General features: G+C 52.2%; 7 protein-coding genes and 1 non-coding gene across 8 annotated transcripts; 4 read left to right on the top strand and 4 right to left on the bottom strand.

Annotated features, from left to right (window-relative positions):
- Window positions 1-47: 47 nt before the first annotated feature.
- Window positions 48-1,819, bottom strand: NCU08154 (hypothetical protein). Its single transcript, XM_954472.2, has 2 exons — window positions 1,184-1,819; window positions 48-1,162 (listed from the first exon to the last, which is right to left on the bottom strand). Exons 1-2 carry the CDS (start codon window positions 1,629-1,631, stop codon window positions 168-170), a joined length of 1,443 nt encoding a protein of 480 aa, XP_959565.2. The 5' UTR covers window positions 1,632-1,819; the 3' UTR covers window positions 48-167.
- A 623-nt stretch (window positions 1,820-2,442) lies between these two features.
- Window positions 2,443-4,732, bottom strand: NCU08153 (phosphodiesterase/alkaline phosphatase D; the record flags this gene model as incomplete). Its single annotated transcript, XM_954471.2, has 6 exons — window positions 2,443-3,314; window positions 3,393-3,647; window positions 3,710-3,812; window positions 3,866-4,022; window positions 4,073-4,235; window positions 4,298-4,732. 6 exons carry the CDS (start codon window positions 4,730-4,732, stop codon window positions 2,538-2,540), a joined length of 1,890 nt encoding a protein of 629 aa, XP_959564.2. The 3' UTR covers window positions 2,443-2,537.
- Window positions 4,733-5,328: 596 nt separating this feature from the next.
- NCU08152 (high affinity glucose transporter) lies at window positions 5,329-8,270 on the bottom strand. Its single transcript, XM_954470.3, has 5 exons — window positions 7,537-8,270; window positions 7,209-7,452; window positions 6,585-7,149; window positions 5,912-6,524; window positions 5,329-5,839 (listed from the first exon to the last, which is right to left on the bottom strand). Exons 1-5 carry the CDS (start codon window positions 7,583-7,585, stop codon window positions 5,697-5,699), a joined length of 1,614 nt encoding a protein of 537 aa, XP_959563.1. The 5' UTR covers window positions 7,586-8,270; the 3' UTR covers window positions 5,329-5,696.
- A 2,596-nt stretch (window positions 8,271-10,866) lies between these two features.
- NCU08151 (DNA kinase/phosphatase Pnk1) lies at window positions 10,867-12,961 on the top strand. The gene is made up of 5 exons (XM_954469.3): window positions 10,867-11,074; window positions 11,148-11,341; window positions 11,402-11,517; window positions 11,586-12,486; window positions 12,622-12,961. The coding sequence occupies exons 1-5, from the start codon at window positions 10,879-10,881 to the stop codon at window positions 12,787-12,789; spliced, it is 1,575 nt and encodes a 524-aa protein (XP_959562.3). The 5' UTR covers window positions 10,867-10,878; the 3' UTR covers window positions 12,790-12,961.
- On the bottom strand, window positions 12,772-15,089 carry NCU08150 (hypothetical protein). Its single transcript, XM_954468.3, has one exon. The coding sequence runs from the start codon at window positions 14,490-14,492 to the stop codon at window positions 13,593-13,595; it is 900 nt and encodes a 299-aa protein (XP_959561.1). The 5' UTR covers window positions 14,493-15,089; the 3' UTR covers window positions 12,772-13,592.
- A 1,964-nt stretch (window positions 15,090-17,053) lies between these two features.
- On the top strand, window positions 17,054-17,592 carry NCU08149 (hypothetical protein). The gene is made up of 2 exons (XM_954467.2): window positions 17,054-17,274; window positions 17,342-17,592. Exons 1-2 carry the CDS (start codon window positions 17,166-17,168, stop codon window positions 17,458-17,460), a joined length of 228 nt encoding a protein of 75 aa, XP_959560.2. The 5' UTR covers window positions 17,054-17,165; the 3' UTR covers window positions 17,461-17,592.
- A 2,989-nt stretch (window positions 17,593-20,581) lies between these two features.
- Window positions 20,582-24,767, top strand: NCU08148 (H+/nucleoside cotransporter). Its single transcript, XM_954466.2, has 4 exons — window positions 20,582-20,847; window positions 21,097-21,780; window positions 21,863-23,219; window positions 23,284-24,767. The coding sequence occupies exons 2-4, from the start codon at window positions 21,437-21,439 to the stop codon at window positions 23,449-23,451; spliced, it is 1,869 nt and encodes a 622-aa protein (XP_959559.2). The 5' UTR covers window positions 20,582-20,847; window positions 21,097-21,436; the 3' UTR covers window positions 23,452-24,767.
- NCU14147 lies at window positions 23,562-25,395 on the top strand. Its single transcript, XR_897995.1, has 2 exons — window positions 23,562-24,337; window positions 24,748-25,395. It is a non-coding gene; the product is annotated as a ncrg127 (non-coding RNA).
- Window positions 25,396-25,865: the final 470 nt, after the last annotated feature.

Genomic DNA, 25,865 nt, shown 5'->3' with positions numbered 1-25,865 from the left:
CGTTTACCTTTGCCATTTTATCCTTCGGCCACTTTTCCCTCCTCCCACCTTCCTTACATCACCAAACCTATGATCCATAACCCCCATTACAACTATCTATCCCCGAACACAACCCACCACCCCCCAATTCCAGTCCCCAACCAAACCCAACTCAAGCAACCCAAAACTCACGTCCCAATCTTGGTGGGAACATCCTCATAATAACTCATCCTCCACTTTTCCTCCCGTCCCTTCATCGTCTCCTCCATCCCCTCCTCTCTAACCAACACCCTCGGCACCTCCATCCCCATCCCCATACTCTCCCTTTCCAAACTATCCATCTCCACCTCCCTCCCGCCCCGTCTCGGCACCTTCTTCCCAAACCTCTCCTTCGCCCCTTTTACCGTCCTAACAGCCACACAATAATTCTCCCCCGTTGACGCAACCGCATGCACCAGCACGTCTTCTCCAAACGGCCATTGCTGTGTATCTTCTTCCTCTTCTTCCTCCTCCTCTTTTTCTTTTTCATCTGTCGGGAGGGGTCGGAGGAAAAAAGACCTTGGCAGCTGTTCGCGCTCATCATACTGGACGAACATGCCCGACTCCTTTTGGGTGTCGAGCCACCGTCGAGCAAAGTCGACGGCGTCGCGCTTGTGAGGGAAACACCCCTCGATTTCACAGGCTTGGAAGAGGCGGGTGATGGATGAGGAGCGGCGGCGGCGGCGGCGGCGGCTGGGGGGATGATGATGGCGGCGGGCGCCGGCGCCGGCGCCGGTGGTGGGTTCGGGTTCAAGCTCCTCGGCTTCGTCGGGCTCGTCGGGTTGGCCTGGTGCTAGGGCTTGGTTGTAGTCGGTTTTAGTCTGGATTACGTACGAGAGTTCTTCTGTCTCGTCGAAGTCTGATTCGGCTTCGGCTTCGGCTTCTAAGCCAGCAGCAGCACCAAGTGGCTGCCTTGCTTTAGATTGAAACTTGGAGGAGGGAGTCTTGTGCGACGGTAATAAGGGAACGTTCCCGTACATGGGCCCCGCCGAAGCCAGATGTTCCGTGTTGGGCTTCTCAACAACGCCAATGAGGAATTCCTGACCGCCGGCGCGCGCCTTGGCGTACACGAGCACTTCGTCGCCATAGGGCCAGACCTCGGGAGGGGGGGGGCCCCCATCGTTGTTCTCCGTGTCCGAGGTGCCTGTGCTTGTCGAGTACCCACTTTCGTTTTCCAAGTTCTCCGCTGCCGCAAGTTTCGCTGCGGCTGTGGTGGGTTTGGGTGTCTTTGTTGCTGCTGCTGCTGCTGCTGCTACCGCGGTGGCTACTGCTTCTGCTGTTGGTACTTGTTGCCTTTTTTTCTGATGAGGACCTGGAGGAGGCATGCCACCAAAGTTCTCGCGGGTGGCGTAGATGGCAAAGTCGTAGGGTTGGTAGTTGAGCGAGCGGAGGGCGTCGTGGTAGGCAAAAGCCTTGGCGTCCTTGAGAGTGGTGTGCGTGCCGAGGACCTGCAGGCAGGTGGTGGCGCCGCAGGTGGTGGCGTGGTGGTCGATTACAGTCAAAGTTGTGTGGTAGAGGTTTTCGGGAACCACGCCGGCACCTGGATCGGCGGGTTTTGTTGATGAAGGAGAGAGGGTGGCGGAGATGCCTTTGGCCTTTTGGTGACTGGCCATGGTGTGTGTGTGTGTGTGTGTGTAGGATACGCTTCCGTTTGGCGGTTCTTTGATGATCGAGTTTCAGCCCGGTATACACGTTCCGGCAATGATACTGATGACTTCTGGCTGTTATAAGGTGAGTCACTGGCCTCGGAGTTCTGAGTTTCGATAGGAGATATATACACTGGGCAAGCAGCAATTTAGATGGGTTCTCGAGGCAATTCGAAATGACAGTTTCGTAATGCGGCGGACGTGTGTCTCGTGGAAAACGCTCAAGCGTTTGGCATGTCGGTTTCTCTCCAGTCTGACTTCATAAGTAATCGGGTCACTGAGAAAACTTACAAGAATGCAAGTTGGCGACTATCTTTGTGGATAAAACAGCCCTAATTATGAGCTGTTGTATTCCTAGTGCTCTGAAAACAGTCGAGTTAGAGACCAACGTCGACCATAGGAGATAACCGTGTTTTTAAGCTTGGTGATGAACGCGTGGTGACTAGAAGATGACGCATGGACTACAACTCCTCATAACGTCACCGGCTTTCTACCACGCACAGACTTTGATATACAATGGAGCAAGAGGAGAAGACTCCGCCATCCGTGATGTGACTGTGGCTCAATTCTCCATATTCTTTTTCTTCCAAGCTTCAATCATGCTCGCCGCAAGCGAGGGCAGCAACTGGTAGCCAAAGACCCGTTGATTCGCTTATATTCCCATGTCAGAGTCCCGGTCCGAACCCGAGACATGTCTCTTCAGATATGAGAACTCCGGCATTATTCGAATCTACGATTGTATAAGAACAAGGGACAAAAAAACTATTGGGAGATCTTTTTCTCAATCAACACCCCTGGATATCCCTTGCCCCCTCATCATCTGTCCGTTCATCCTCTCCGCTCGTAAACATCCCTACCACCAACCTCCTCACACTACTCCCCAAACACAAACCACCTCTTCTCCTCCGTATCATACGTCAAATTAGCCGTCACCGTCTTCCCCCTCTGCAAACTTCCAAACTCCACCTTCCCATCCACGCTCGCCACCATCTCCTCTCCATATCTCTGCAGTCTATTCTCCCCATCCTTGACCGTGAAGTTCGCCAAAGACACCTCAAACCCGTTCCTCGTCCTGATATCCGGCGCCCCGTAGAACCGAGCAGTCACCCCTTCATACCCGACACACAACTCAGTGTACCCCCTATAATACAGATCCGTCCACTGCAGTTCCTTGTTAAAGTTCGTCAACAGACTCGTGTACGTCTCCGTCTCCTCCATCGTGACATTCTGTCCCAGCGGACTAGGGCTCGAGACCGCGCTGACGGCGAACTCAACGCCGATTGCCCCGCGGCCCGTGATGGGGTCGTATTCCCCTAGTTCAATTGGCTTGTCGAGCCACACGAGATCAGATGCCCATGACGCGTGCGAGTCGCCTGCTAGCATAATGTTGTTGGTAATGCTGTTCTCGTAGAGCGTAGCCAAGGTGCGGTTGCGGTTGGCCACGTAGCCGTCCCAGGCGTCGTAGTCGTAGGGCAGGTTCCTGTCCTTGCTGACGAGCAGCTGGCTGAAGATGATTTGGTTGCCGATGAGTCGCCACTTGGTGCCGCGCTGGGAGGATTCTTTGAGCGTGCGGTAGAACCAGGCTTCTTGTCGGGGACCCATGAGAGAGCGGGAGGTGTCGTCGGAGATGTCTTTGATGTATCCTGTGTTCTAGAGCGCAAGATGAAGGATGTCAGTAGGGGGTCGAATAATGCAGACTCGGGTTTGGGGTAGACAATAGTGGCTTACAGTGTATATGTTGGTGATGGACCGGTCATATTGCCGCGTGTCCAACATGATGAGGTCGAAGAGGTCGCCGAATTCGAAATTTCTCCAGATGCGCAGGCCATCATCCATGTCTACCTGACGGATGGGCATCCATTCAAAGTAAGCCCGAACGGCGTTTGCCTTGCGGCTATCTGTCGACACACCGCCGTCACTGATAAACGAGTCCTCGTTGTTCTGCAGAAAGGAGCTTCCATCACGCCACGTATTGTCCGCCACCTGCGATTCACAGTTGTGGTTAGCAGGCTGTGTGCTCCGAGGCAACAATAACTTTCACATACCTCGTGATCATCCCACACCTGAATCCAAGGAAACTTCATGTGGTTGGCAACCAGGTCCAAGTCGGTACGGTACGTCGCAATTCTCCTTCGGTAATCATACAAGCTAGACACATGTCAACAACAGAGACATGAATCATAGACGAAGCGCCAACATACGTATATGTTACCCGGTCGGGCTGCGGGATGCGACCAAGAGCATCACCCCAGCCATACTGTCCGTTCTGGAATTCGTAGATGTAGTCACCCAAAAAGACAATAAAGTCGACCGAATCCTTCCTCACCGTGTTTCCAAACACGTTGAAGAAGCCCTGGGCTGACCAAACGGTTAGCTGAATTACCAGATGAGCCAGCCAATCGACCTACGATAGTTGCTGCACGAGTACACGGCAAGTTTGATACCAGAAGGAACTTTCTTGCCCCTTGCTGGGAGTGTCTTAGTCCGTCCGACCGGCGAGTTATTGTAGGAATCGCAAATATTAAACTGATAGTAGTACGTAGTGAACGGGCAGAGTTTCTTCGCCTCGACCTGTTAAAATAGATAGTTAGCCTCTCGACTATGGCGTGCCATCCCAATGCTGCTCTTCTCACCTTGACAGTAAAGTCAATGTCCGAACTTGTCCACACACGTCCTTCATCGGCTACTTTCTCAAACTTTTCATCCGTGGCAATCTTCCAGTCAACACACACTTTGGACTTGCTGAAGAACACAAATTCTTCTGTCTCATGGCTGAACAGCCCAGTGGTTCCGCTGACGGTGGTATTAGAGTGGTCATTGTCCATCGTTGGTGCCGCCCGTGTCCAAAGAATGACGCTGTCATCGTACGGATCTCCTGAAGCAACGCCGTGTGTAAAGTTGAGCTGCTCAGGCTTCCATGGTAAGCTTTCATACGTCCTTGCCGCGACCTTGGGAATTGAAATACCCAGGGATGGGTGACGGAGGGATGGCGACAAGTAGTTGATATTGCCCGCGTAGAAAGCCGAAGCTGCCGTAGCGAACAACAGAATGCCTGTTGTCTGCTTCATCGTTGTTACTCGAAAAGGAGTATCAAGTGACGCTCCCACTTGGTTGACTGGGAAGTAGAACAGTTGCATTCCATGATGACAGCATGGAGCATCCTGTTTATACATATCCTTCTCCATCTTCTCTCACGAGCTTCGATCGTGTTGATGCTAATGCCTCGGCAAAAACTCGCAACAGATCAGCAAGCTTCTATGCAAGATTCACCACTTTTACTCATCCAAAGCAGTTATTTTCTAAGCACAGGAGAGGTTTTGTCATAGGGCTCAACCACTACTTACCACAGTTTGCGAGATGGCATGCAGGTACAGCTGGGATCGCGCAAAGTTCAGCTTCCGCTTAAGGAAAAACCGGTTTGAGCAAGTAAAATCGGTACTGCTGCAGCCAACTTGAGGGGCTGGATTATGTACCATATAGTCATCAATTGGGGTTATATTCCTTGGCCAAGGGTACATTGCATAGGGGTGAGCCTCGTCACGAAACAGAAAGAGTCGCTTACCTGCCTGCATTGGTAACGAATTAAAGGCATCTCGAAAGTCGTTGACAGGGCCATCTTGACGGATGCGGCTATGCACAGTCCGGTGATCGAGTGAACAGCAGATAACCTTGCGGGGAAACCACAAGAGCAATAATCCCGTCAAATGTTTTCTGATTCATTGGCAAGAGTAAGCGAGCCTTGACCTTTTTTTTCTTTATTTTTTGAGATGATGCATATATTGAGGGCTAATGGAAAAAAACCTACTTCCCGTAGCTGATATTCCCTAAGCATACATCCGTCGAACCACCGCAATGACGGCGTTATTTGTGAATCTTCTCCTTCATCCAGCATACCTTTCAGATGATGTCTTATACTTCGAAGACCAATACACGAGCTAGATTGCCCCCCATCTTTCGTACCACAAAGGCGGATATATCGGAGCAGCTATCGGTTGCTTCTTGGAGGCTTGCAGTGAGCATTGTTATCGTGATTCATCTGCCGGTGGTTTCCTTGTGAGCGTGCTCCTCCAAGCCAATCTTCTCCTCCGACGAGAGAGTATCGTTGTGCTCCTGCTTGAGCGTAAGATTGCGAGTGTTTCTTGTCTTCCAAGCGGGGGTGCCGATGTACTTGATGGCTGTACAAATGGTTTCAGATTAACGTTTGACCAACAGAACAGGGCGTCTCATATGATGGAGTGATAACTTACCTCCAGGCTTGGTATCGTCAAAGATCTCCTCGACTTCCTCAAGAGGCTTGTTGGCGGTCTCGGGGAACATGAAAAAGACGTGGATGAACATGGCCGCGCAGAACGTAGCGAAGATGACGTAGGTTTTCCAGGTAATGTTAGCAAAAGCAGGAGGAACGAAGTAGGCAAGGGCAAAGTTGAAAGCCCAGTTGGCTGAAGTGCAGAGGGCAACGGCTTTTCCGCGGAGACGAAGCGGGTAAAGCTCCGGGGGATAGGTCCACGAAACAGGACCCCAAGTGGGTGCGAAAGATGCGACAAAGAGATAAGTTGAAGCAATGACGGCTTTGGCTGGAGCGCCAGTGATAGCCATGGACTCGGCCGGGGAAGTGAACTCGCCAGGGCGGGCAGGTCGTGAATAAACAGCAAACAAGCCGGCATTGACACAGAGCCAGAGGCACATGAAGAATGCACCAACCAGCAGGGTCGGACGGCGACCCCAGCGATCCATCCAAAGAAGAGCCGGTATCGTCATGACGACGTTAATGACGAACTGGATACCGCTAGGGAGAAGGACAGCATTCTCGCTTCCATCGGCAAGACCGGCCATTGTGAAGACGTAGGTTATGTAGTACATCTGTTGGTGGTCAGCGATAACTTTTGTGAAACATGGAGCAAGAATGATAGGAAGACATACCATCACATTCATACCGGTCAACTGAGACCATATCTGAGTAAAAACGCCAATCGAGGTCCGGTTGATCATGTTGGGCTTGAACAGTTCGAAGTAGCTGACATCAGCATTGGCGCGCTCGAACTCGACCATCTCGCGAATCTCTTGCATCTCACGGTGCACCCACGGGGAGTTGGGATTTCCTTTTCCGTGAACCAAGGTAAGCACATCCTTTGCCTCGTCCCATCTGTCCTTCTTGCAAAGCCAGCGGGGCGACTCGGGGAGGAAGACAAGGCCGAGAAAGAGGAGGGCGGCAGGGATGGCCTGAAGACCCCAAGGAACTCTGAAGGCGGCCGTTCCCTTCATGAACGAGCAGCCATAGCAGATAAAGAACATGATCAGAATGCCCCAGGTGATAGCCCATTGCTGGAAACCGACAAGGCGACCGCGCTTCGATGGAAGGGCGATCTCGGAAATGTAGACAGGGACTTGGGCAGAGCATATTCCGACCGAAAATCCGTTGATGATGCGACCGACAACCAACATAGGAATGTTGACAGACGCGCAGACGATGACGGAACCAATAATCCTGCAAGAAAGGGTTAGTTGTTTGGTTCTCGTGAGGTAGTCGATGCGGAGACCACGTACCAAATCACGGAACCTATCTGAATGGAGCGTTTGCGGCCGAAAGTATCGGAGACAAAACCAGAGCAGAGAGCGCCGAGCCACGAACCACCAGGCATGGCGGCTGTGATACCACCCTGAACATCGTTGGTAGGACCGAGGCACAAGCCCTTTTCGTTGTGGCCGAGCTGGTTGAACTGGCAGAGGTACGGCTGAGTCGAGATGATAGCTGACATGGAAGAAATATCGAAGCCAAATAGCGCGCCGCCTTTTGTCCCCTAGTGGTTAGCTTGAAAAGCAGCAGGCCAGAGCAGAGATGGACTCATAGCAGTGATGACGGAGATGGACTCACCGATGACGGCGACGGCGGCGATGAAGTAGATGTTGCCGATTTTGTACATCGTGTCGTGGGTTTGCCCAAGGCAAGGTCCAAAATCGTATATAGGATTCAGGAAGGTGCTATGGAGGCATATACCACGAGGGTCGACGAGGTAGGCGGTTATCAAGGTCGGAGGAAATCTGATAGTAGCGATACTTTGTGGGCGATTTTGTAGGTGTTTCGGCAACCAAAAGAGGAGTGTCGAAAATAGAGGTGAAGGGTAGGAAGTGAAAGCCAAGGATCGATTGACTTGCGGTAGAAAACCAAAAAGGTGGAAGAGGAAGAGGGGGGAAAGCAGAGGAGCTTTAAAGGTTACAACCAAGCAGACGAAGTACGGCAGCAAGTGAAGCCTGGACCCTCCCCGGGGCTTTGTACGTACGGAGTTCCGACAAAGTGAAGGGGCAACCAAGTGAAGGCCCGGGCAGGAGGAAGCCTGAGAGCGGATTCCACTTGCTTCACTTCTGGAAGGAATCAGGCAGGTTGAATCTGTCTCTCTTGGGCATTCACTGCACTCATCAGGTGGGTCTGGTGTACGTGTTGCTCAAGGTCTCCTGGGAAGCGGCATTGCAATAGGGAAGGAGCAAGGCTGCGAGCTGAGATTTCAACCGGGCTGATAATTACAAGGCCGACAGTGTCCAGCAGAGGTACAGTTACCCGGAGACGTGGACTCGATGCGGCTGTTCAATGGGCATAAAGGCAGACGTCCGGTAGGGAAGAGTAAAAGCGGTGCATGTGCAATTGTTAAACAACACCGGTTGCTCTCTCCCATAAGTACTCAAGACCACGGCTGCCCTGCTCATTTCTATTTGGTGAGTTGGATGGTAAGGACTTCCTCGACACTCGGAGCTCTGCCATTCTGCAGCAGCTCATGGTAGCCAGTCTCGGACATCGAACCAACGGCTTTGACCACCTCCCTACCGGGTGCTGCACTGCAGCCGATCGTGACCGAAGAAGGAAGTTGGGGGAGGCACAACCGTTTACGTAAATTAAAAGTAGTAGGGATCGTACATGCAACAGCCCCATGACCTTGGATGGGAACGGGCATCGACGTCCAGGAAAATCATTGGATCTCATCGACCACTCTCCAGCCCCGGGTTGCCTAGCAGACCGACTTGGAGTCTGGCGGCCATCTTCCACTTGGACTAATGAACTTGTTTCGAACCCCTCAAGGGCCTTCCATGTTGCCGACTGTCCACCTTTCCCTCATTCCTCTTTCGTTCCATTCCTATTCCAGGAACAAGTGAAACGTCGACAGCTCACGCTTGTGACTGGCAGTCTTCCACATTGTATAAGGCAGCTCCTTTTTGCAAGGGAAACGTTGTTTCGAAACTCTGCGGCGCAGCTATTCATGACCTCACATTCATCATGCTGGTCTGGAGGCTACTAGGTTCCCCAGAGCGGCTCAAGCCATCCGAGCCGTCCCCTGTCATCCCCATGGGGTTTCTCACCCACCAGGTCGAATATTTGTGCTGGTCCACTGCCTGATTCTGCGCCGAACTCCCGGTTCCCGTTGCAGCCGACATTCCTTCATTGCTACCCCATCACACCTCTCGAGCTTTGGTCGGTTGACCTGATGCAGGAGACAAAAGCACCTTTCCCAAGCGGCCGGATATGGCTAATTTCACTTGGAACACCTGACCAAATGGCTGATGTTCTCGCCGTGAGGCAGTATTTTGGGGAGTTATACGCTGGAGGCTAGGACGGATAATCAGTGATAGCAAGCTCCTCGGTCCCGGCCCTTTGGTGCCCGAGGGTTCTTGATTCTGATGTCTACAAGTGCTCAACCGTCGTGAGCGAAACAATGTACATATGTAGATGCCAAGAAAGCTTAACAAAGAGTAGGGGTCCTTGAGTGACGTCATAGTAGCTTCGCCAAGAAGATGATGTCTCGTCCTCTCCGAACGTCTTTCCAGCGTCCAAGGCAGTGTAGATATTGCAAGTTGCGCATCCATCAGCGAGACCACGAACCGAGATTCGCTGTCTGAATGAGTGAGCTGAAAACGAAAGGGCCGAATCAGACAACCAACAGTTTGCGCCACCATGAAGCTGTTGCGTAAACAAGCACAGCATATGGCCGTTTCTGGGTGTTGTGGACGGTGAATTCTGACGGCACTGTAGTGATCCCAATGGCACAGAACTTGAGCGTAGGAACAAGGCTTGCTGCTCTGCTGTTGGGATCGGCAACATAGCTAAACCACCCAAACCACCCAAACCACCCAAATTGACAGACCAGTATGGCACAGGACACGTTACAGTCCTTGATCCTTTGAGGGAGAGACCTATGCGAGGACGGTGGGCTCGAGTTTCGTTGATTTGCAGGCTCGGTAAAGGTAACGTCAAGATAGTGAGCGATCCGCCAACCCCGGGTTTACGGCACGTCAAGCTGTGATCTAACCCAGAGAAGACTGTCGATATTCCATGTCGCCCAAAGGTAACGTCGCTGACGAGGAGGTGGTGCGCTGCTATCCCCTTCTCACTCGTCTGGGCTTGCACCGAGACAAGTTTCACGACGTTTATTACTCGGATTGGTCGGTCCTATTCATCCTCTCTTCTGGCCCGAACACTGTGCACCGTTGTACCCCGTGATCTCTGCATATAAAGGTTTGTTTATGCTTGTACCCGCGCGCGTGTTTTCTTCGAAACGGCACCGATTTGCTGCCTTACGAGGTGCGACTCGTTTCGAACACGTTTGTTCAACAAAGCGCTCTTGGGGGATCAAGTCTTGAGGCTCAGGATGGAGGGTTAGCTTACGGAATCAGGCGGTGCGTACGGCCCTACAACCGACAGTGGACAAGGTGAGGATGGTGTTCAGTCGCACTGATGAGCATATGAATCTGTAGAAGGTTGTTCTTTCCATGATCCTTCTGCCGTGGCAACTTGAAGTGTTCAGCACACTTCATCTCTCCGGGTTTCCGGCACTGATTTGACTGCGACCACGCGCTGTTGTGGAAGACATAATCTCAATCAAATCTAAAAGCTAGAATAGCTGTGTGTAACAAAAGCCGGTGGCCAGAATTTGCAGGAGCTGGCAAGGTGCCTGGTGATGGCGATTAATGCCATTGAATGGGATGCGGAAACCTGTGTAATGTTGACGTCCAGATTGTAGACAGGCCTCTGCAGGGGCATGAGGGGAATTGTGGGTGGTGTTTGGCCAGCGGATATCTACAGAATAATCCATAAAGTCTGCGCATCAAAGCGGACAATGTCTTTGTTTCTTGTAGGACCTTCAATGCACGCGCTACCGCGGCTCGTCACATGGTTTCGCTCCTAGCAATCCCCTGCTCGAGCTTCCACAGGCGCGTCTCTGCATTACCCATGGGACAACTCACGATAACTCGACGCGTCTGCCTATGTCCGACCACTTCCCTTCGTTTGCCCACACCACATCATTTTGCACGATCATTCTCTATAACCCAAAAAGTCATGGGACCTACAAAACGTCCTGCAGAGGAAGGCGATCGCTCGATTTCTCCCCCGCCCTTGAAGCGCAAAGCCCAAACCGCCATCTCAAGTTCGCTCCATTGCCCGTCATTCTTCTGTTATGCAGTGAGCGCATGCGCTAACACTTCCTGCGCAACATACAGAGAGTGCGGTCGCAAGCTTCTTTACCCCCGTATCCCAGAAACCAAAGGACCGAACCACCTGGACAGAGAAAAGCCCCGATGCCGACTCGCCTGCCACCCTTCTTGTAGCCAAGTACGTCCCGGAAGGATCGCCGACGAACGATGAATCAGTGAATACAACAGTCAAGAGGAGGAAGATTGCAGCCTTCGATCTTGTAGGAGCCTAGATTGTGCCCAGCAACCCGGCCTTCAATCATTCTAATTCGTGTTAACAGGACTCGACCCTGATCACATCGGCCTCTGGCAAGAAACACTCTCACGACGCAGCCGACTGGAAATGGTGGCACCACTCGGTCCCTGATCGCTTGCGAAAGCTGTACAATGAAGAAGGGTGCGTCCTCATGATCACCCCAACCCAACATCCAGATCAGATAGCTAACCTTTTTCGGAAAACATCAGATACCAAGTCATAATCTTCACCAACCAAGGCGGCCTAACCCTCCACGCCTCTCCCTCCTCCTCCTCCTCCTCCTCCAAACCCAAGACCCCCAAAGCCCAACTCGACCGCGTGCCCCAATTCAAGCAAAAATGCTCCGCCGTGCTCTCCCAGCTCGACATCCCCACGACGCTCTACGCCGCCACAGGCAAGGACATCTACCGCAAGCCACGCCCCGGGATGTGGCTAGAAATGAAGGCCGACTACAACCTGTTCAACGACGACGACATCGACCTTGAGAACAGCATCTTCGTCGGCGACGCCGGCGGTCGCCAGTCAGAGCTTCCACCAAATAGTAATGGGCGTATTAAAGCGACCGCAACTCCCAAAGACTTTAGCTGCTCAGACCGCAACCTAGCGCACAACGTGGGCATCCAGTACCAAACGCCCGAGGAGTTCTTTTTGGGGGAGGAGCCGAGGAATTTCACCAGGGATTTCGACCTGGTCAAATACCCTTATCCCTCCTCACCTACCACTACCGATCCAGACTCCTCCTCATCGTCATCCTCCTCGAAAAAAGAAGAAATCCTCTTCACCAAAACCTCCCCCCAGGAACTAGTCCTCTTCGTCGGCCCCCCCGGCGCCGGCAAGTCGACCTTTTACTGGCGGCATCTGAAACCTCTTGGTTTCGAGCGGGTCAACCAGGACGTGCTGAAGTCCAAAGACAAGTGCCTCAAGGCAGCGACCGAGTACTTGAAGGAAGGCGACTCGGTGGTGGTGGACAACACCAATCCCGATCCGGATACCCGCAAGCAGTGGGTTGAGCTCGCGAAGAAACAGGGGGTGCCGGTTCGGTGTGTGTGGTTTCGGACGCCGTTGGTTGTTTGTGAGCACAACGATGCCGTGAGGGCGTTGAATAAACCAGTGAGTTATGCGTTTTTTTTTTTTTGTTTTTGTTCTTTTCTTGCTCTTTCTTTTCCCCTCTTCCTTCCTTCCTTCCTTCCTTCAGCTAGCTGGTAGTCGCTAACCCCTCTCTCTCTGTCTTTCCCTGATCAACAGCTTAACCCCGAATCCCGAACATCACTCCCGAAGCTTGCCTTCAACAGCTTCAATAGCCGGTTCAAGGAGCCCAAGGTCAAAGAAGGCTTCCAGGACGTTACCGAGGTGGACTTCAAGTTCAGAGGAACCAAAGAGGAATACGAAATATGGGGGAAATACTGGATTTAGGGCTTAGTCATGATAGGTCTTGATGTTGCGCATGTTAGCGAAATACCCGACGTTTTCCTGAGTGGTTTTGGTTTCGGCCTTGTTCTTGCTTGATTTGATATACAGCCTCTTGAGCTTCGGTCTGCTAGGCAAAGTCTCTTCGTTCTTTCTCATCATGCCAAGACACGTCTCTGGAATTTGAAGTGATGACGTGGCTACCTACCCTTGCTTGGCCTAACCTACGTATGTTTATCATGACTTTTTTTTCCGTCTTTCCTCATCATTCGTTCATATGTGTCCTCCTTTATCTGCCGTCGTGGTAAGAAGGAAAAGAAAAAGTCTGCACGTCTCTTGCCGCCATGTCTGTGTGAGAAGAAAATAAAAGCCAACCCTGACCCTCTTGACGGAATACCCTGTACCCCTTCCATGACCCAGACACCTCGCTTTGGCCCCCCTTCTTCTTGTTTCCCTCGTCCCATCGTATAAAGCATGTGCTCACGCCCGGTTGTTTTCCCTTCATGTCTTTTTTTTCTGTGATATCATGTCATGCCCCCCCTATCATTTCCTTTGTTCCCTCTTTCTCCCTTTCGTGTTACATTAAATGCTTTTGAGTCGTAAAAGTCGTTCGGTCGTTTGCACATTCGTTCATTTCCTTGCCCCGTATCCTTGTTCGTCCATTGCATCCCTTGGCTTGGTAGAATCAGGTGCAGCGCACCCGCATCCACCTGCAGCAGACCTGCCTACTTTTCATTTCAAATCCCTCTTTAGCTGCGAACTTTTCCCCCTCCTTTCCCCCTCCCAGTTTGTTTTTTCAAGCTGCAAATTCAGCCTCGCCGAGCCCTCTTGCTGTTTGGCATTACGAATCCCCGTTCATCTTCACCTCCCTCCTCTTCATCATCCACATCCAAATACCCTCGGCTCCCATTGCGAGCGTTCTGCATCATGGCCATCCGGCTGTACTGGTCCTTCATTGACATTAGAACCGGTACAGACCTGGAGTGTTGGTGGTGGGGGTGCTGCATGACTCCGCAAACACTTTCTCTGCCGCTGCCAATGCCGATGCCTCCGACGCCTGCAGCAACCATCGATCTGGGGACCCCGCTCGGAACAGACGGGTTGTGCGGCAACGATAACGACGACGACGCCGGTCTCGTGGTCGAAGACCCAAACGAGGCAGTCGCCGCCGCCACCGCAGCAGCAGAAGGTTGTCGAGCATCGAACCAGTCCCTGCTACAGAAACTGCCGCCGCCGACTACGACGCTGCCGTGAGTGCTGCTGAAGCTGCTAGCAGCAGAAGTGGGCGCTTCGTCGTCGTCATACTGATCATCTTCATAATGATCGTCGTCGTCGTACTCGTACTCGGCCGCACCGTGTTGTTGGCCCTGGGTGTGGACTCGGTATTGGTCTTGATGTTGCTGTTGGGAAGAAAGGGTGAATAGCTGTGAGCTGGTCGGGTTGTGGCCGGAACTAGTGTTGGGCCGGGATGTGGGGCTGGGGCCAGATGTAGGTGAAGAAGTCCGGAAAGCCGAGGATGGGTCGGGTCCGGTCGCAATCACACCACGGAGAATCAGAGTCGCTGCCTTTGCGCTTATCATGTGGTCCCGGTTGGGACCGTGGAATTCGGAAGAGTGCGGATGACCATGACCATGGCCGAAGCCGGGCCCGAGGCTATGCTGGTTCTGGTGGTGTTGCTCCCTAAGCAGACCGTTGAGAAGTTTGGACATTTTGAAAGTTTCTCAGAAGGTAAGTGATTGATGATTTGGCCTAGAAGTCGCGTGCGAGATGGTTGTAGTCGTCAAGGTTGTCAAATTTGATAAGGTGCCGAGACGATACTTGATTTGGCGCCGGATAGATGAGGGGAAAGTGGATTGTTGCCTGGACGTCGTCGGTTTTCGTCGAAAGAAAAGGACCAGGCTGCGACGTTTAAAATATTGTTGCAAATGGAATCGTGTTAAGCCAAGACTGGATCTTCACAGCCAGCGGGTGCTGGTGCGGTGCAATATCGATTGGTTACGGGAATCGGTGGGCGATTGAATGACGTGGAGATGTTGGAAAGTTGAGAACCAGAACCAGCGGCCTGATGAGTAGTGAGTGGTGAGTGCTACTCGCTGTGAATCGTAGAAAGTAAGGGATCGTTGCGCCAGCGCCAAAGGAAACCTGGAAAGTATGAATATTGCTCTGTGATTCCTGCAGACGTAGTGTAGTGTTACTAGGCTGAGGTGGTCTTGAGTTCTGGAATGGCTTTTGAGGATGACTGAATGAACGATGAGATTATTCTGAAACTGGGTGCAAGGGAGGAAAATTCCTGTTGCGAGCTGAAGTGCATGATGACGGCAGCTGTGTTTGTGAAGCGCCAGCTCGCGCCAGCTCGACTGGAGTCGGCGGGACGATGGACGGTCCAGCGCAGCTCAACGGACATGGAACATGCTTGTTAGTGGCAGTTAGTACGTCTCACTTGTGGTGCTGTGCCACTGGCGTGAAAAAGTGAATATTGCTAACATTTACCAAACAGCACGAGTGCATTTGTCGGAGTGACACAGTCACAACGCAGCCACGCATCCAACACCAATACCCGAGCGACATCCACATCAATACATAGTGCAATGGAGGGAGGTGACAGGAAGATGATCAAACCCAGCCAGTGGGAAAGCCATGGAATCAGATGTCATGTCGTGCTCCTATCCGCGACTCGTCCAAGTTTGTCCGGCCGTGCCCTGGTCAACTTTTGTTACCACTTGGTTCAGTTGCTTGGCCTGTAGCGTGCGTCGGTGGCATCCCGTCCTCCCCCCCCCCCCCCCCTCCTGAATATCATGCCTGGAAATTGCCTTAAACGCCGTCCCTGGGCGGGCTCCTGCGCCGTTTCAGCCAGGGCAACGCCGTGACCCCTAGGTACATGTAGAGGTATTTATGCACTCGCATTCCCAGATCGTACCTAACTCTAGCCTTCAGCCAGCCAAACCGACAACACCAAAAAGCGCCAGTAGCACGCGACCCGGAGCGACGGTGTGAGCGCCCAACTATTCCCTCATCCCGAGGTGATGCTCTGGCTCTGTTCCGGCTCGTCCGTCGCGTGTGCTGCTGTGTGACCATGCGATGTTGAAGTTTGATTCTCTCAACTTGTGCCCAGCAAGCGGTATAGGCGTGGCAGGATTTCCCACTCCATACCAAATGGGACTTGGGATGGATGACAGATGGAAGACAGTGGCACTTGGCGTCGCATCGGCGCGCTCAGTTATCAGCTCATCGGTGCTTTCTCCGGCAGACCTGTTACGTGCGGGGCGACGGAATTGCCGCCAGTGAAATGAGGGATTGAATACACGGCGGAATGGTGGAAACGGGTGGAAATGGATTTTGGATTCGCCTAGCCAAAGGCTCGCTTGACTCGCGTTTTGTGTTCAGCTCCTGTCGTCCACACAACCGAATTCGAGTTCGGGGAGTAACCCAGGGATACTAGTGTAAGAGGAAGGTAAATTGAACTGTGGAAATGTGTAGTCAGAGATGCCAGGGTATATATTTGTCTCTGTCAGGGATATCTTGAAAGCTTTCTTCGTCTGTGGTTGCGAAATACATAGTCCAACATGTTGTTCAAGTTGAGTTGTAAAGATGAAGATGCGAGGCGAGATCGAGGTGCAATGCCGACGTAGGATAAACTGACTGTGTGGGGTTTACGCTACAAAATCGTTGGCTTTAACCCCACCCGACGAGCTGGGCATGTCTTTCGCGCGCAGCGACCATCTCCCAAAGGAACTTAAGTCATCATCTCAAACCACGACAACGAGAACTCAGCTCGGATTCACATCGTATAGAAAGCTATCTTTTCCCCTCCACACGCGGGGACCTCTCACCGCCCCCTTGCACTTCGGACCTAATCCCAACAATCACTGATCCTAACCTTTGGGGAAGCCCGTAGAGGTTGTAGACAGGCGGAATATCAATAAGGCGCAGTCGGGTTATCCTCCTCCACAAAGCCGAAATCCGCACTAGAATCGAGCAGTCCGTCTTTCCAGGTGCGCAATGCGCGGCGTATGGCCCATACTGTGTAGAGGTAGTGATGTATCGCAGCAGCAGGAGCCAGCGGATCGATGCTAGCACTGCAGTGCGGCTGCTCCCAGGAGAGCCAGCGCAGGCACGCCAGGAGCTACCGAGTCGAGATCCACCCTAGGCACTTGTACTGTGTAAACGTCACGGCTTGAGGACTGAAGCACTCTGAAAGGTAAACAGGGGACATCGAGTCCCGCACGGCATTCCATTCCACGGCAATCGCATCTCGATTTTTTTTGTTCGGCACCCGACCACCTCCCCGCAAAGCCCCTTCCCACGGCGGCTATCCTACTCCTTTCCAGATTCAGTTGTCTTTGAACCTTCATTCTCTTTCATCATAAGCATCTGCGATGTGAATGAAGCAACTCGTTTACGCTAGACGTGCCAGTCCAGGCTCGCAAGGAAGTATCGTGCAGCCTGCGAGACACCCGCGCGCACCATTACCGCCTGATGCCGTGCGGGGAGGTGAGAAGGGTTGCCGCGAGGCTATTCTGAACCGACTGACTTCGGCTAACGACTTGAACCACAACAGTAGTCGCCAAACCGTCTCACATCGAGCTCGGACTTGGGTACAACGAATCCCGTCCAAAACGCCAGCACAAGCCTACTGCCCCCATTGCCGGTCCTGGCGCCCTGCCTCGCTTCATGTGACCAAAATCGGGACATCGATCAGAGGTGACATCACAATCAGTTTATGGACGCTTCGCCGACATACGGAAGCTCCCAATGAAAAGAAGTACACGCTGGGCGGCTGATATCTCGCCGGCGAGGTACCATTGGTGATGGTAGCAAAAGTGAAGATGCCAAAAAGGGGTGCCGTGCCCTGGGCCCCCTCATGCGTTGGCTTGGTGCTCTTCCAGATCCCGACTTGGTCAGTGTCTACACATCTCTCGTCGCGACAGTCCCACAAGTTTAGAATCAGATTTGCGAGATGCAAGGTGCTGAGAGCATCTTATTGACCAACTCCGGCGCTCAACCCAACTCTTAGCATCTGTTGGATTTTTTGGAGTTGCTTTTGATGGATGTGACGAGAGGTTGGTACACAGGGGCAGGTAAGACATTGTAGGAGCCGCGGGTATATCCCACACCGCAGTTCAGGCATGTGCGAGGGTCCAGCACTCAACTTCTTCCCCCTTTCTTCCTCTGCTACATCATATGCGTATCGGTCCCATATGGAGTATAGATGAAGGGCATACCTATACTCTTTCTTACTGCTAATCATAGCAAGGAATCTATGGTAATGGTCTCCCCTGAATAGACCGTCTCTGACCCCACCTCCCAGCAGGATGGGTCCCCGGTCTTGGCAGCCGGTCTAGAATGGAACTCCCCGGACGGCAACACGTGTCGGGTTGATGCGGCATGCAGGTCGTCCACCACATGTCTGAGGGTCGCCGCGGTATGCGCTCACAAATGGGGGGTCAAATGAAGGAAAGTCAGGGAATGTGTGATTTGGTTCGGGTTGATCACCTGCTTCTACATTACACTACGTACAAGTAACCAAAGGACAAGGTTGTAGCATACATCGGGTATGTTGCCGCCGCCGTCCGGGTCGTCGAAAGCCGCCGTGTGGATATTCATTACAGGAATTTTCCCTGATAATGCATATAATCCGGCACGCCATTTCTCATGCATTTAGAGGGCTCATGCATTTATATCCCCATGCCAAGACTCTCGAGCTGCCCAAGTACTGGAATTTCGGGGGACCTTGGGTGGTTAGCATAGGTATCAGGTCCTAAAGGGATCTAAAAAGGGGCACCTATAAATGCATACACAGCAATTTTACGGCCTGGCACAGATGTAAATATGCATTTTAGCATTTACCCATACTAAATAATTGCGGCGGCCGATTTCTAAGCATTTAGAGGGTTTTATGCACTTTCAGGTACATGCATTATCAGGGCAAATTCCTGTAGGTTCGGGGTCCACGCGCCTGTGTTGATACGGGAGTTCGTCGGAAGGCTCTACACTAAAACTGAGTGGATCACAGCTTTTGATTCTGGGGTAGGTAGCTGCTGGACCAGTAAAATTGCCTCCGTCTCGGATATCTACACATCGCCAAATGACAAATCAGGAAGGTAAAAGCAGTGGGGAATGAGCCAATTGTCGAGAAAACCCTGGCCTTGCTGGGTATCTTTCTGCCGCGGCCAAGCGCAGTGCATGCCGTTCCCATCATGGAGCGTGACACGTGCATGATTAAGTTTTCCGATGTTTATGTACTATCAAGCTCTTTTTGGAGACTTACGCTGTTGTCGGTAACACCACTCAATGATCCAGATCCTCCTTGTTTTCCAGAATGATGGCGACGGTGACAATCACAGGAACAGCAACAGCGACAGCTCAGGGGAAGAGAAAGAAATCAAACGATCCTTGTCCAAGCTGTTGGGAGCCAGACAGGCGTCATGTACTGCGACGTTATCAGGATGCAGCCCTGAAGGGAATCAAATTACGCGGCCCTCCTCCTATCGTATGCATCGATCATCAATCCCGCCGTCACCTTTCACCAATCTAAAAGATTGGGCGGCGTTGCTGACGGTGTGAGAGGTGGCATGCCCGTGGATGGCAAGCATTCTGCGCCGCCCCGAGAAGGTACCTATCTGATAAGATGCCTGCTATAGATACCCGGGGACGCGGTACGACTACCTCGTTGGTGAGCATGCGAGGCATCCATGATAGGCTTCTTCATGGCGCGGGAGATAAGACGTCGTTGATACCAAACTGCGTGGGCGAAGGACGGGAGGTCTGGCGAGGTGCATGCCATGCAGGTAGTGTACATGGAGGCGAACAAAGCAAGCCGCAGTGATATGTTGATGAATGTTTGGGTTTTTGGCCGCCCTCTGGTCGAGTGTAGTGCCTCAACACTACTTACAGTACTACACTAGTGTAAAACAATCACCAAACCGTTCACCAACCCCGCATTTTGACGGTTTCCATTCTAATTTCTACACTCTGGGGTCGCCAAAACCACGATGCCGCCACCTCCACAGCGATATGTCACGCCAACCCGGGGAAAGCAGGTCATCGAAATTAGAATGAGCTTGGATCGCAATCATCGGTTTTCGGGGATGATTCCCTTTTGCTTGTTGGCCTCGAACCTGATGACCTCAGCTGCCAGCCTTCGCCTGCTCCCTCCCCCGGGCCAGAACCTCAGATATGCTCGCATGAGCGTGGACAAAAATCCCAAAGAAGAAGGTGAAAATGAAAGCAGGCCAGCAGGGTGCCACGGTGCGCAAGGTCTTGGCCCGTCGCCGGAGGGTGGACATGAGAGTGGAATAGCGTTGCGACGGAGCCCCAATAGTGCAGCCGGCATCCAACCACTCAGTCTCCGTCCCGGCCTTTTTCTATCCGCATTTTTTGAATGGGGGGGCGATTGTCGAGAAGAGGAAGTGGAGGGGGCAGATCCGCCAAGGTGCCGAGTTTGCGAGAAACGAAGAGCCTTGCGACTTGTATACGGCTTTTGGTTGACTTTTGGTGTGCTCCCTCGGGCTCCTTCCTCAAGACGTCGACAGGCCGGCCCCAGCTTCTTTTTGCCTCTTGGAGCGGATTCGCGGCCTGTGATTGGTCAATTGACCAACAATTGGCCCGATAAACTAGCCAAGGCCTAACTTCCCACTCGCTGGTGGACTGGCTCGGAGGTCGGGACATGGCAGGTGGAGTGGCCACCAACGGGAGTGGACGCTCATGGCAAAGAAATAATTGAAGCCGAGAGGAGGCTTGGGTGGGCCCAGACGAAAAAGAACTTTCTTTTTTGCATTCTTCTGCAAAGAGGATCATCTTCTGCCCGATTTGGGCAAAGACACACACGAGCAACAAGTGCGACGGACCAAAAGATAACGGTTGCCTCGACCTGCTACTATCCAGATCTATTCGCCAACAAAGTCTCACACAGGTCGTACCCAAGCCAGACACTACTTACGTAGTAGGGAGGTGGATTGCACAGGTGGCTGTCTAGCGGCGACGCCGAGCTTCCTCTTCCGTTGGTGACTTCCATCTCGACCTTTGTTGTCGTAATAGATCTGGAACAACGCAACGCTCAGAACGGTTCGTCGGTTTTTTTTCCTATCATTTGTCCAATTTTGTTTTTATCGGTCTTGTGGGCATTTTGTGCCTTTTCCCCCCCCCCTGCCTTCATCCCAGCATGATCCAAGCTTAAGCGAAGTACACACTGGCACCTCTCTACACCACACCTACCAGACCTGACTACTGTAATGTACCTCTCATGAACCCTGGCTGCCACCCCTCGTCCCCCTCCATCGTGCGCCCCTGGGCTAACCCCACCCCTCCATCCAGTTTTTTTGGGACGCACTACTCTGTTGATAACCACCTCAGCCGGTACCTACCTTCACCGCACTGAGATACCCTCCTCCGGCTACTATCTCTCTTTTAGAGCTAAGATCGAGACCCTGGCCTGATACCACAGATACCCAAAGCTCGAGGAGAGGGTATTAAAGTTTGCACCACCCCAGACTGCCCCCCTCTTTGCACCCACCTTCTTCTACCTCTCTTCCTTAGACCAAAAGCCAGACTCAACGTCTCGACAAGCTGAGCTCCCGCCTCCCTTGGGTCTCTAGAGGTCGTCTTGGAGCCTTAGCCGGATCTCCACCACTCCATCGACCCTCGATATTCCCACATGTCATCGGCCGATAACAGAGGGCACGCCGACCTGGACACGATTCAACCTCAGTACCACGACGTTACGCGCAGTCCCACAATCGACGCCATGTCTGCCCACGGCGACGCCAACAACACGGAGATCCTAGGCTCCCACGCCCACGAGAAGCCCGTGATCTCGAGCACCGACTCCGATCTCAAAACCACCATCCCGGCCGGTCAATATGTCGACGCCGAGAGCCAGCACCAGGTCGGTTCTGTTGATCACGCGGAGCAGCAACCCGCTAAGCGCTACACTTGGGCCTGGTTTTACTTCAACTTCAGGCCTTATATCCACGCTGCCATTTGGGCGCTTTTCACTGCGTTCGTATTTCCTGCTTTTCGAGTGTGTTCCCCTGGGGATGCCTGGAAATGATCACTGACGAGGTGTTTCGGTTCTCTCTAGATGGTGGATTTACGGCGCTCTGATCCATCACCGTCATGACCATCTTGGATGGCTGAAACCCACCCTCGTCTATCTCGCCATCTGCGCGCGCATCATCTTCTGCTATGTCCCTACCAGCATCGTCATGCGCCCTGCCAAGATCATCTGGATGCACACGGTTCACAGGGGTTATTCTCTGATTCCCCAGAAGCTTCATCAGCCTCTTGCTGCCCTTGGTACCCTTGGTGTCTTCCTCCTCGGCAGTATGATCCCGGAAGAGACCGGCGAGAACACTCGCGCAAATCGCGCCATCTCCATTTTTGGACTCATCGTCATGATCTTCCTTCTCACTGTCACCTCTCGCGACTGGAGGAAGATTCCCTGGCACACAGTCATTGGTGGCATGCTTACCCAATTCGTCATTGCCGTTTTTGTCCTCAAGACCAAGGCTGGTTACGACATCTTCAGCTTCATTTCCGAAATGGCCCGCACTTTGCTCGGTTTCGCCAAGGATGGTGTCGTGTTCTTGACTGACGACACGGTCACCGCCAAGGGCTGGTTCTTGACGGGTGTTGTTCCTCCCATCATCTTCTTCGTCGCGCTTGTCCAGCTCTGTTACTACTTGGGATTTATCCAGTGGTTCATTGGCAAGTTCGCTGTCTTCTTCTTCTGGACTCTACGCGTCTCGGGCGCTGAAGCCGTCGTTGCTGCTGCCACCCCCTTCATCGGCCAGGGCGAGTCGGCTATGCTGATCCGTCCTTTCGTCCCGCACTTGACGCTTGCCGAAATTCACCAGATTATGACTTGCGGCTTTGCCACCATTGCCGGCTCTGTCCTGGTTGCCTATATCGGTCTTGGTCTTGATGCGCAGGCCCTTGTGTCTAGCTGCATCATGTCCATCCCAGCTTCTTTGGCCGTTTCCAAGATGCGTTTCCCCGAGACGGATGAAACTCTCACCTCTGGCAATGTTGTTATCCCTGAGGATGAAGAGCACAAGGCCTCCAATGCTCTTCACGCTTTTGCCAACGGTGCCTGGCTCGGTATCAAGATTGCCGGCATGATCATTGCCACTCTCCTCTGTATCATTGCCATTGTTGCTTTTATCAACGGCCTGCTCGGCTGGTGGGGCAAGTACTGGGGCTTGATGGGTCAGGACGCCAAACATCCTATGCTCTCACTAGAGCTTATTCTCGGATATCTTATGTATCCTGTCGCTTGGCTGCTTGGCGTCCCTAAGCAGGATCTCCGTCCTGTTGGCGAGTTGATTGGCATCAAGGTCATCATCAACGAGTTCGTCGCCTTCTCGTCGCTCACGAACGATGAGCCCTACAAGAGCATGAGCCCTCGTTCCAAGCTTATTGCCACCTATGCCGTTTGCGTAAGTTTTTCTCTGCAGATCTTTGCTTGGTTTCGGTGCAGTACTAACGTTGAATATATTTTAGGGCTTCGGAAACATTGGATCCCTTGGTACCCAGATTGGTGTGCTTTCTCAGCTCGCTCCTGGGCGTGCCGGTGATGTCTCCAAGGTCGCGATGTCGGCTCTTTTCTCCGGTGTCCTGTCCACCTTGACCTCTGCCAGCGTTGCTGGTATGCTTTATACCGAACGATAAAGAGCTGGTCTTGGTGTGCTTATGAGGGAAGGTTGATGTACATGAGTAATGTGTAAGAAGAGACGAGAAAGCCAGTTGTACGAGTGTGGGACCATGATACCCTTGATGCTGATTCAAAAATTAATAATGCCCGAGGTTGTGAATGAACGTCAGCCAGAAAAAACTGGTTTGACGCGTCATCGACTCAAATCTAATGAACAAAATGTCGAAGTACTCTTCATTTTCCGCGCCTCGTTGTTCTCATTATGACGAGATAATTGTGTCATCTCGTCCCATAGATTCTGTGCGCGATGATATAGGACTTCTTGATACTATCTGATCAAATTATCGGGACTGATGACCGGCCTTCCTGATATTCTGCATTGCTCTGGATATTGTTATCGGACTGAAGATGAGCTCCTTGTTTGGCAACCGTCTTATAACTGTTCCTTATGATGGAGCGGTCCGCTCGTTTCGTTCGAAGCTCTATTGTAGTGAGCATTTCACCATCAGCCCTCTAGTTCAGCTCTTGTCCTCTTGGACCGTTGAAAAAGGATTGATGACCCCTAGGCGCAGAACTCGAAGCGGCACACGGGATACCTCATTCATATAGGATGCAGTAAATCCTAAAGGTAACCACTCCAACTGTCTGTATGGCTTCAAACAACCGGGAACTGTGCCTTGAGCTCGCGGTACTATTAGATATCTGGGCGAGGCTTGAGGGGACTCGGACTGAACAAGTCAATCTCAAATCTTGGTGATGATCACAAGATCCTTCCGTGACTTCACGGCATTCGAAGAGGTAGGTGGTGATCGTACGTCGGTTGCTTATTGTCTGTCGTCCCAACGGCCACGACGCCGCCAGCTTGTCCATTCAACCTCTCCCATTTTCTGGAACGCCTCTCTGGTGCTAGGTACTCGTCAATGTCGCGGCACCCAAAGATGTCGTCGGCCCGCAAGCAGGCAAGCTCGTGCGGCGTTATTGTGCAGCTAACGTCTGGTGTACCTTCTTATGTACGGCGGGGCCAACTCCAGTGTCAGAAAAAAAAGCAAGGAGTCCGAAAACGACGTATATATAGGTAGGTCTTGTCTTGTCTTGAACCTTCCCGGCTTCGTCTGGCTTCAACGAGCCGACGATCGCTTCGGTTCCGAGGGTGTTGGGTCTATCCCGCCTGCGTTGTGGTAGGCACAGTAGGGAAAGAACAACGGCAGGTGCTGAGTACCGATTAGAGAACGAGACGAGAGTGCGAACTGGGCGAGTGCGGAGCCAGGACTGCTTTCGTATGATTAAAGGATGGCAGCTTTGCTGCGGATCAGAACGATTGCGGGTCGCCTGGTAGGAATCGTAGGGCAAAGGATCGGTACGGAAAGGTAGATTAAGTGAGTGTTGTGTTTCCTATGTGCAGCGTCAGTTCTTATTTTGGTTGTTAATACAAAGAAAGAAAAAAAAATAAAAGGACAAGAAAAGAAGATGAAGAAAAAATAGAGAGAGAGAGAGAGAGAGAAAAATATTAAAGGGAATCTGAAGGAAATATGGCGACCGTGTCTCGTTCTTCGACACAGTAAGACCATGTTCCTCAACTTAACCTTTCTCCAACCGACGACTCAGACAACGCAACCATATGCAGCATCAGCACTTCTTCACCATTTTCTGGGTCTGGAGACACACAGACCGGTGGCCAGAGATCTAACAACATCGGTGCAACTGTCGGTGTTGTCGTAGCCGGCGTCTTAGCCGGCATCGTCGGCCTAGTGATCTGTTTTGTTTCTTGAGGACATCGAAGATACCATACAAGAACTCAAAACTTGACAATGATTGGCGTGGAAGAAGTAGAGCGTACTGCGTTCCCTCCGGAAAACAAGAAATTCGTCGCTGTTGAGAAGCCGGTGGAGGTCTGCGTCGGTTGCCCCGGAAGAGCTTCCGACAGATCATACCCATCACTAAGAACTTATCATAGGACGGAGACGCAGGTTGAGAGGATAGAGAGTAAGGAACAGGTACAAGTGAGCCGAGGGTAGGAGGTTTGGTATTTTAAAATTGCTAATGGTTTTAGACGCCAGAAAGAAACATCGAATTCAAAAGGATGATGGAGACTGTCTTCTTGAGGTCTTGACTCATACCGACGGTGACGCGCGCGAGTGTGGTTGTCGTGGTAACCTCCTATCATATAGCGGTTCCACTCGAAGGTGTTGTTGTTTGGTTTTGTGTTTCTCTACCCCTGAACGAGGGCGGGACGTTAACGACCGAGCTAGAGCTGAGATGACCCCACCGTTTGGCGTGGGTCGAACGTGGAAAAGTTACACTACACGGAACACTGAGTGAAAGTACATAATCGATCTCAACCGTCTTCTGTTGTCGAGAAGTCTTCTGGACACTTTTTTGTTTTGTTTCTTGCCCGTTTCTTCCGGTCGTTGAGAAATGCTGGCCATGTCCA

This window comes from Neurospora crassa, linkage group VII, assembly GCF_000182925.2.
Source record: "Neurospora crassa OR74A linkage group VII, whole genome shotgun sequence".
Lineage (NCBI taxonomy): Eukaryota > Fungi > Ascomycota > Sordariomycetes > Sordariales > Sordariaceae > Neurospora > Neurospora crassa.
The sequence above is the reverse complement of the archived record's forward strand: the minus strand, read 5'-3'. Positions and strand labels throughout refer to the sequence as shown.

What these genes read in the sequence shown, in the direction of transcription:
- NCU08150 (XM_954468.3), bottom strand. Translation starts at nt 14,492, where the DNA reads ATGTCCAAACTTCTCAACGGTCTGCTTAGGGAGCAACACCACCAGAAC.
- NCU08148 (XM_954466.2), top strand. Translation starts at nt 21,437, where the DNA reads ATGTCATCGGCCGATAACAGAGGGCACGCCGACCTGGACACGATTCAA. An exon ending in ATTTGGGCGCTTTTCACTGC is followed by an intron (nt 21,781 to 21,862) that starts GTTCGTATTTCC and finishes GGTTCTCTCTAG; the next exon opens with ATGGTGGATTTACGGCGCTC. An exon ending in TTGCCACCTATGCCGTTTGC is followed by an intron (nt 23,220 to 23,283) that starts GTAAGTTTTTCT and finishes AATATATTTTAG; the next exon opens with GGCTTCGGAAACATTGGATC.
- NCU08154 (XM_954472.2), bottom strand. Translation starts at nt 1,631, where the DNA reads ATGGCCAGTCACCAAAAGGCCAAAGGCATCTCCGCCACCCTCTCTCCT.
- NCU08149 (XM_954467.2), top strand. Translation starts at nt 17,166, where the DNA reads ATGAAGCAACTCGTTTACGCTAGACGTGCCAGTCCAGGCTCGCAAGGA. An exon ending in GCCTGATGCCGTGCGGGGAG is followed by an intron (nt 17,275 to 17,341) that starts GTGAGAAGGGTT and finishes GAACCACAACAG; the next exon opens with TAGTCGCCAAACCGTCTCAC.
- NCU08152 (XM_954470.3), bottom strand. Translation starts at nt 7,585, where the DNA reads ATGTACAAAATCGGCAACATCTACTTCATCGCCGCCGTCGCCGTCATC. An exon ending in TGACCGGTATGAATGTGATG is followed by an intron (nt 6,525 to 6,584) that starts GTATGTCTTCCT and finishes GACCACCAACAG; the next exon opens with ATGTACTACATAACCTACGT. An exon ending in TGACGATACCAAGCCTGGAG is followed by an intron (nt 5,840 to 5,911) that starts GTAAGTTATCAC and finishes CCATTTGTACAG; the next exon opens with CCATCAAGTACATCGGCACC.
- NCU08151 (XM_954469.3), top strand. Translation starts at nt 10,879, where the DNA reads ATGGGACAACTCACGATAACTCGACGCGTCTGCCTATGTCCGACCACT. An exon ending in AGATTGCAGCCTTCGATCTT is followed by an intron (nt 11,342 to 11,401) that starts GTAGGAGCCTAG and finishes TCGTGTTAACAG; the next exon opens with GACTCGACCCTGATCACATC. An exon ending in AAGCTGTACAATGAAGAAGG is followed by an intron (nt 11,518 to 11,585) that starts GTGCGTCCTCAT and finishes GGAAAACATCAG; the next exon opens with ATACCAAGTCATAATCTTCA.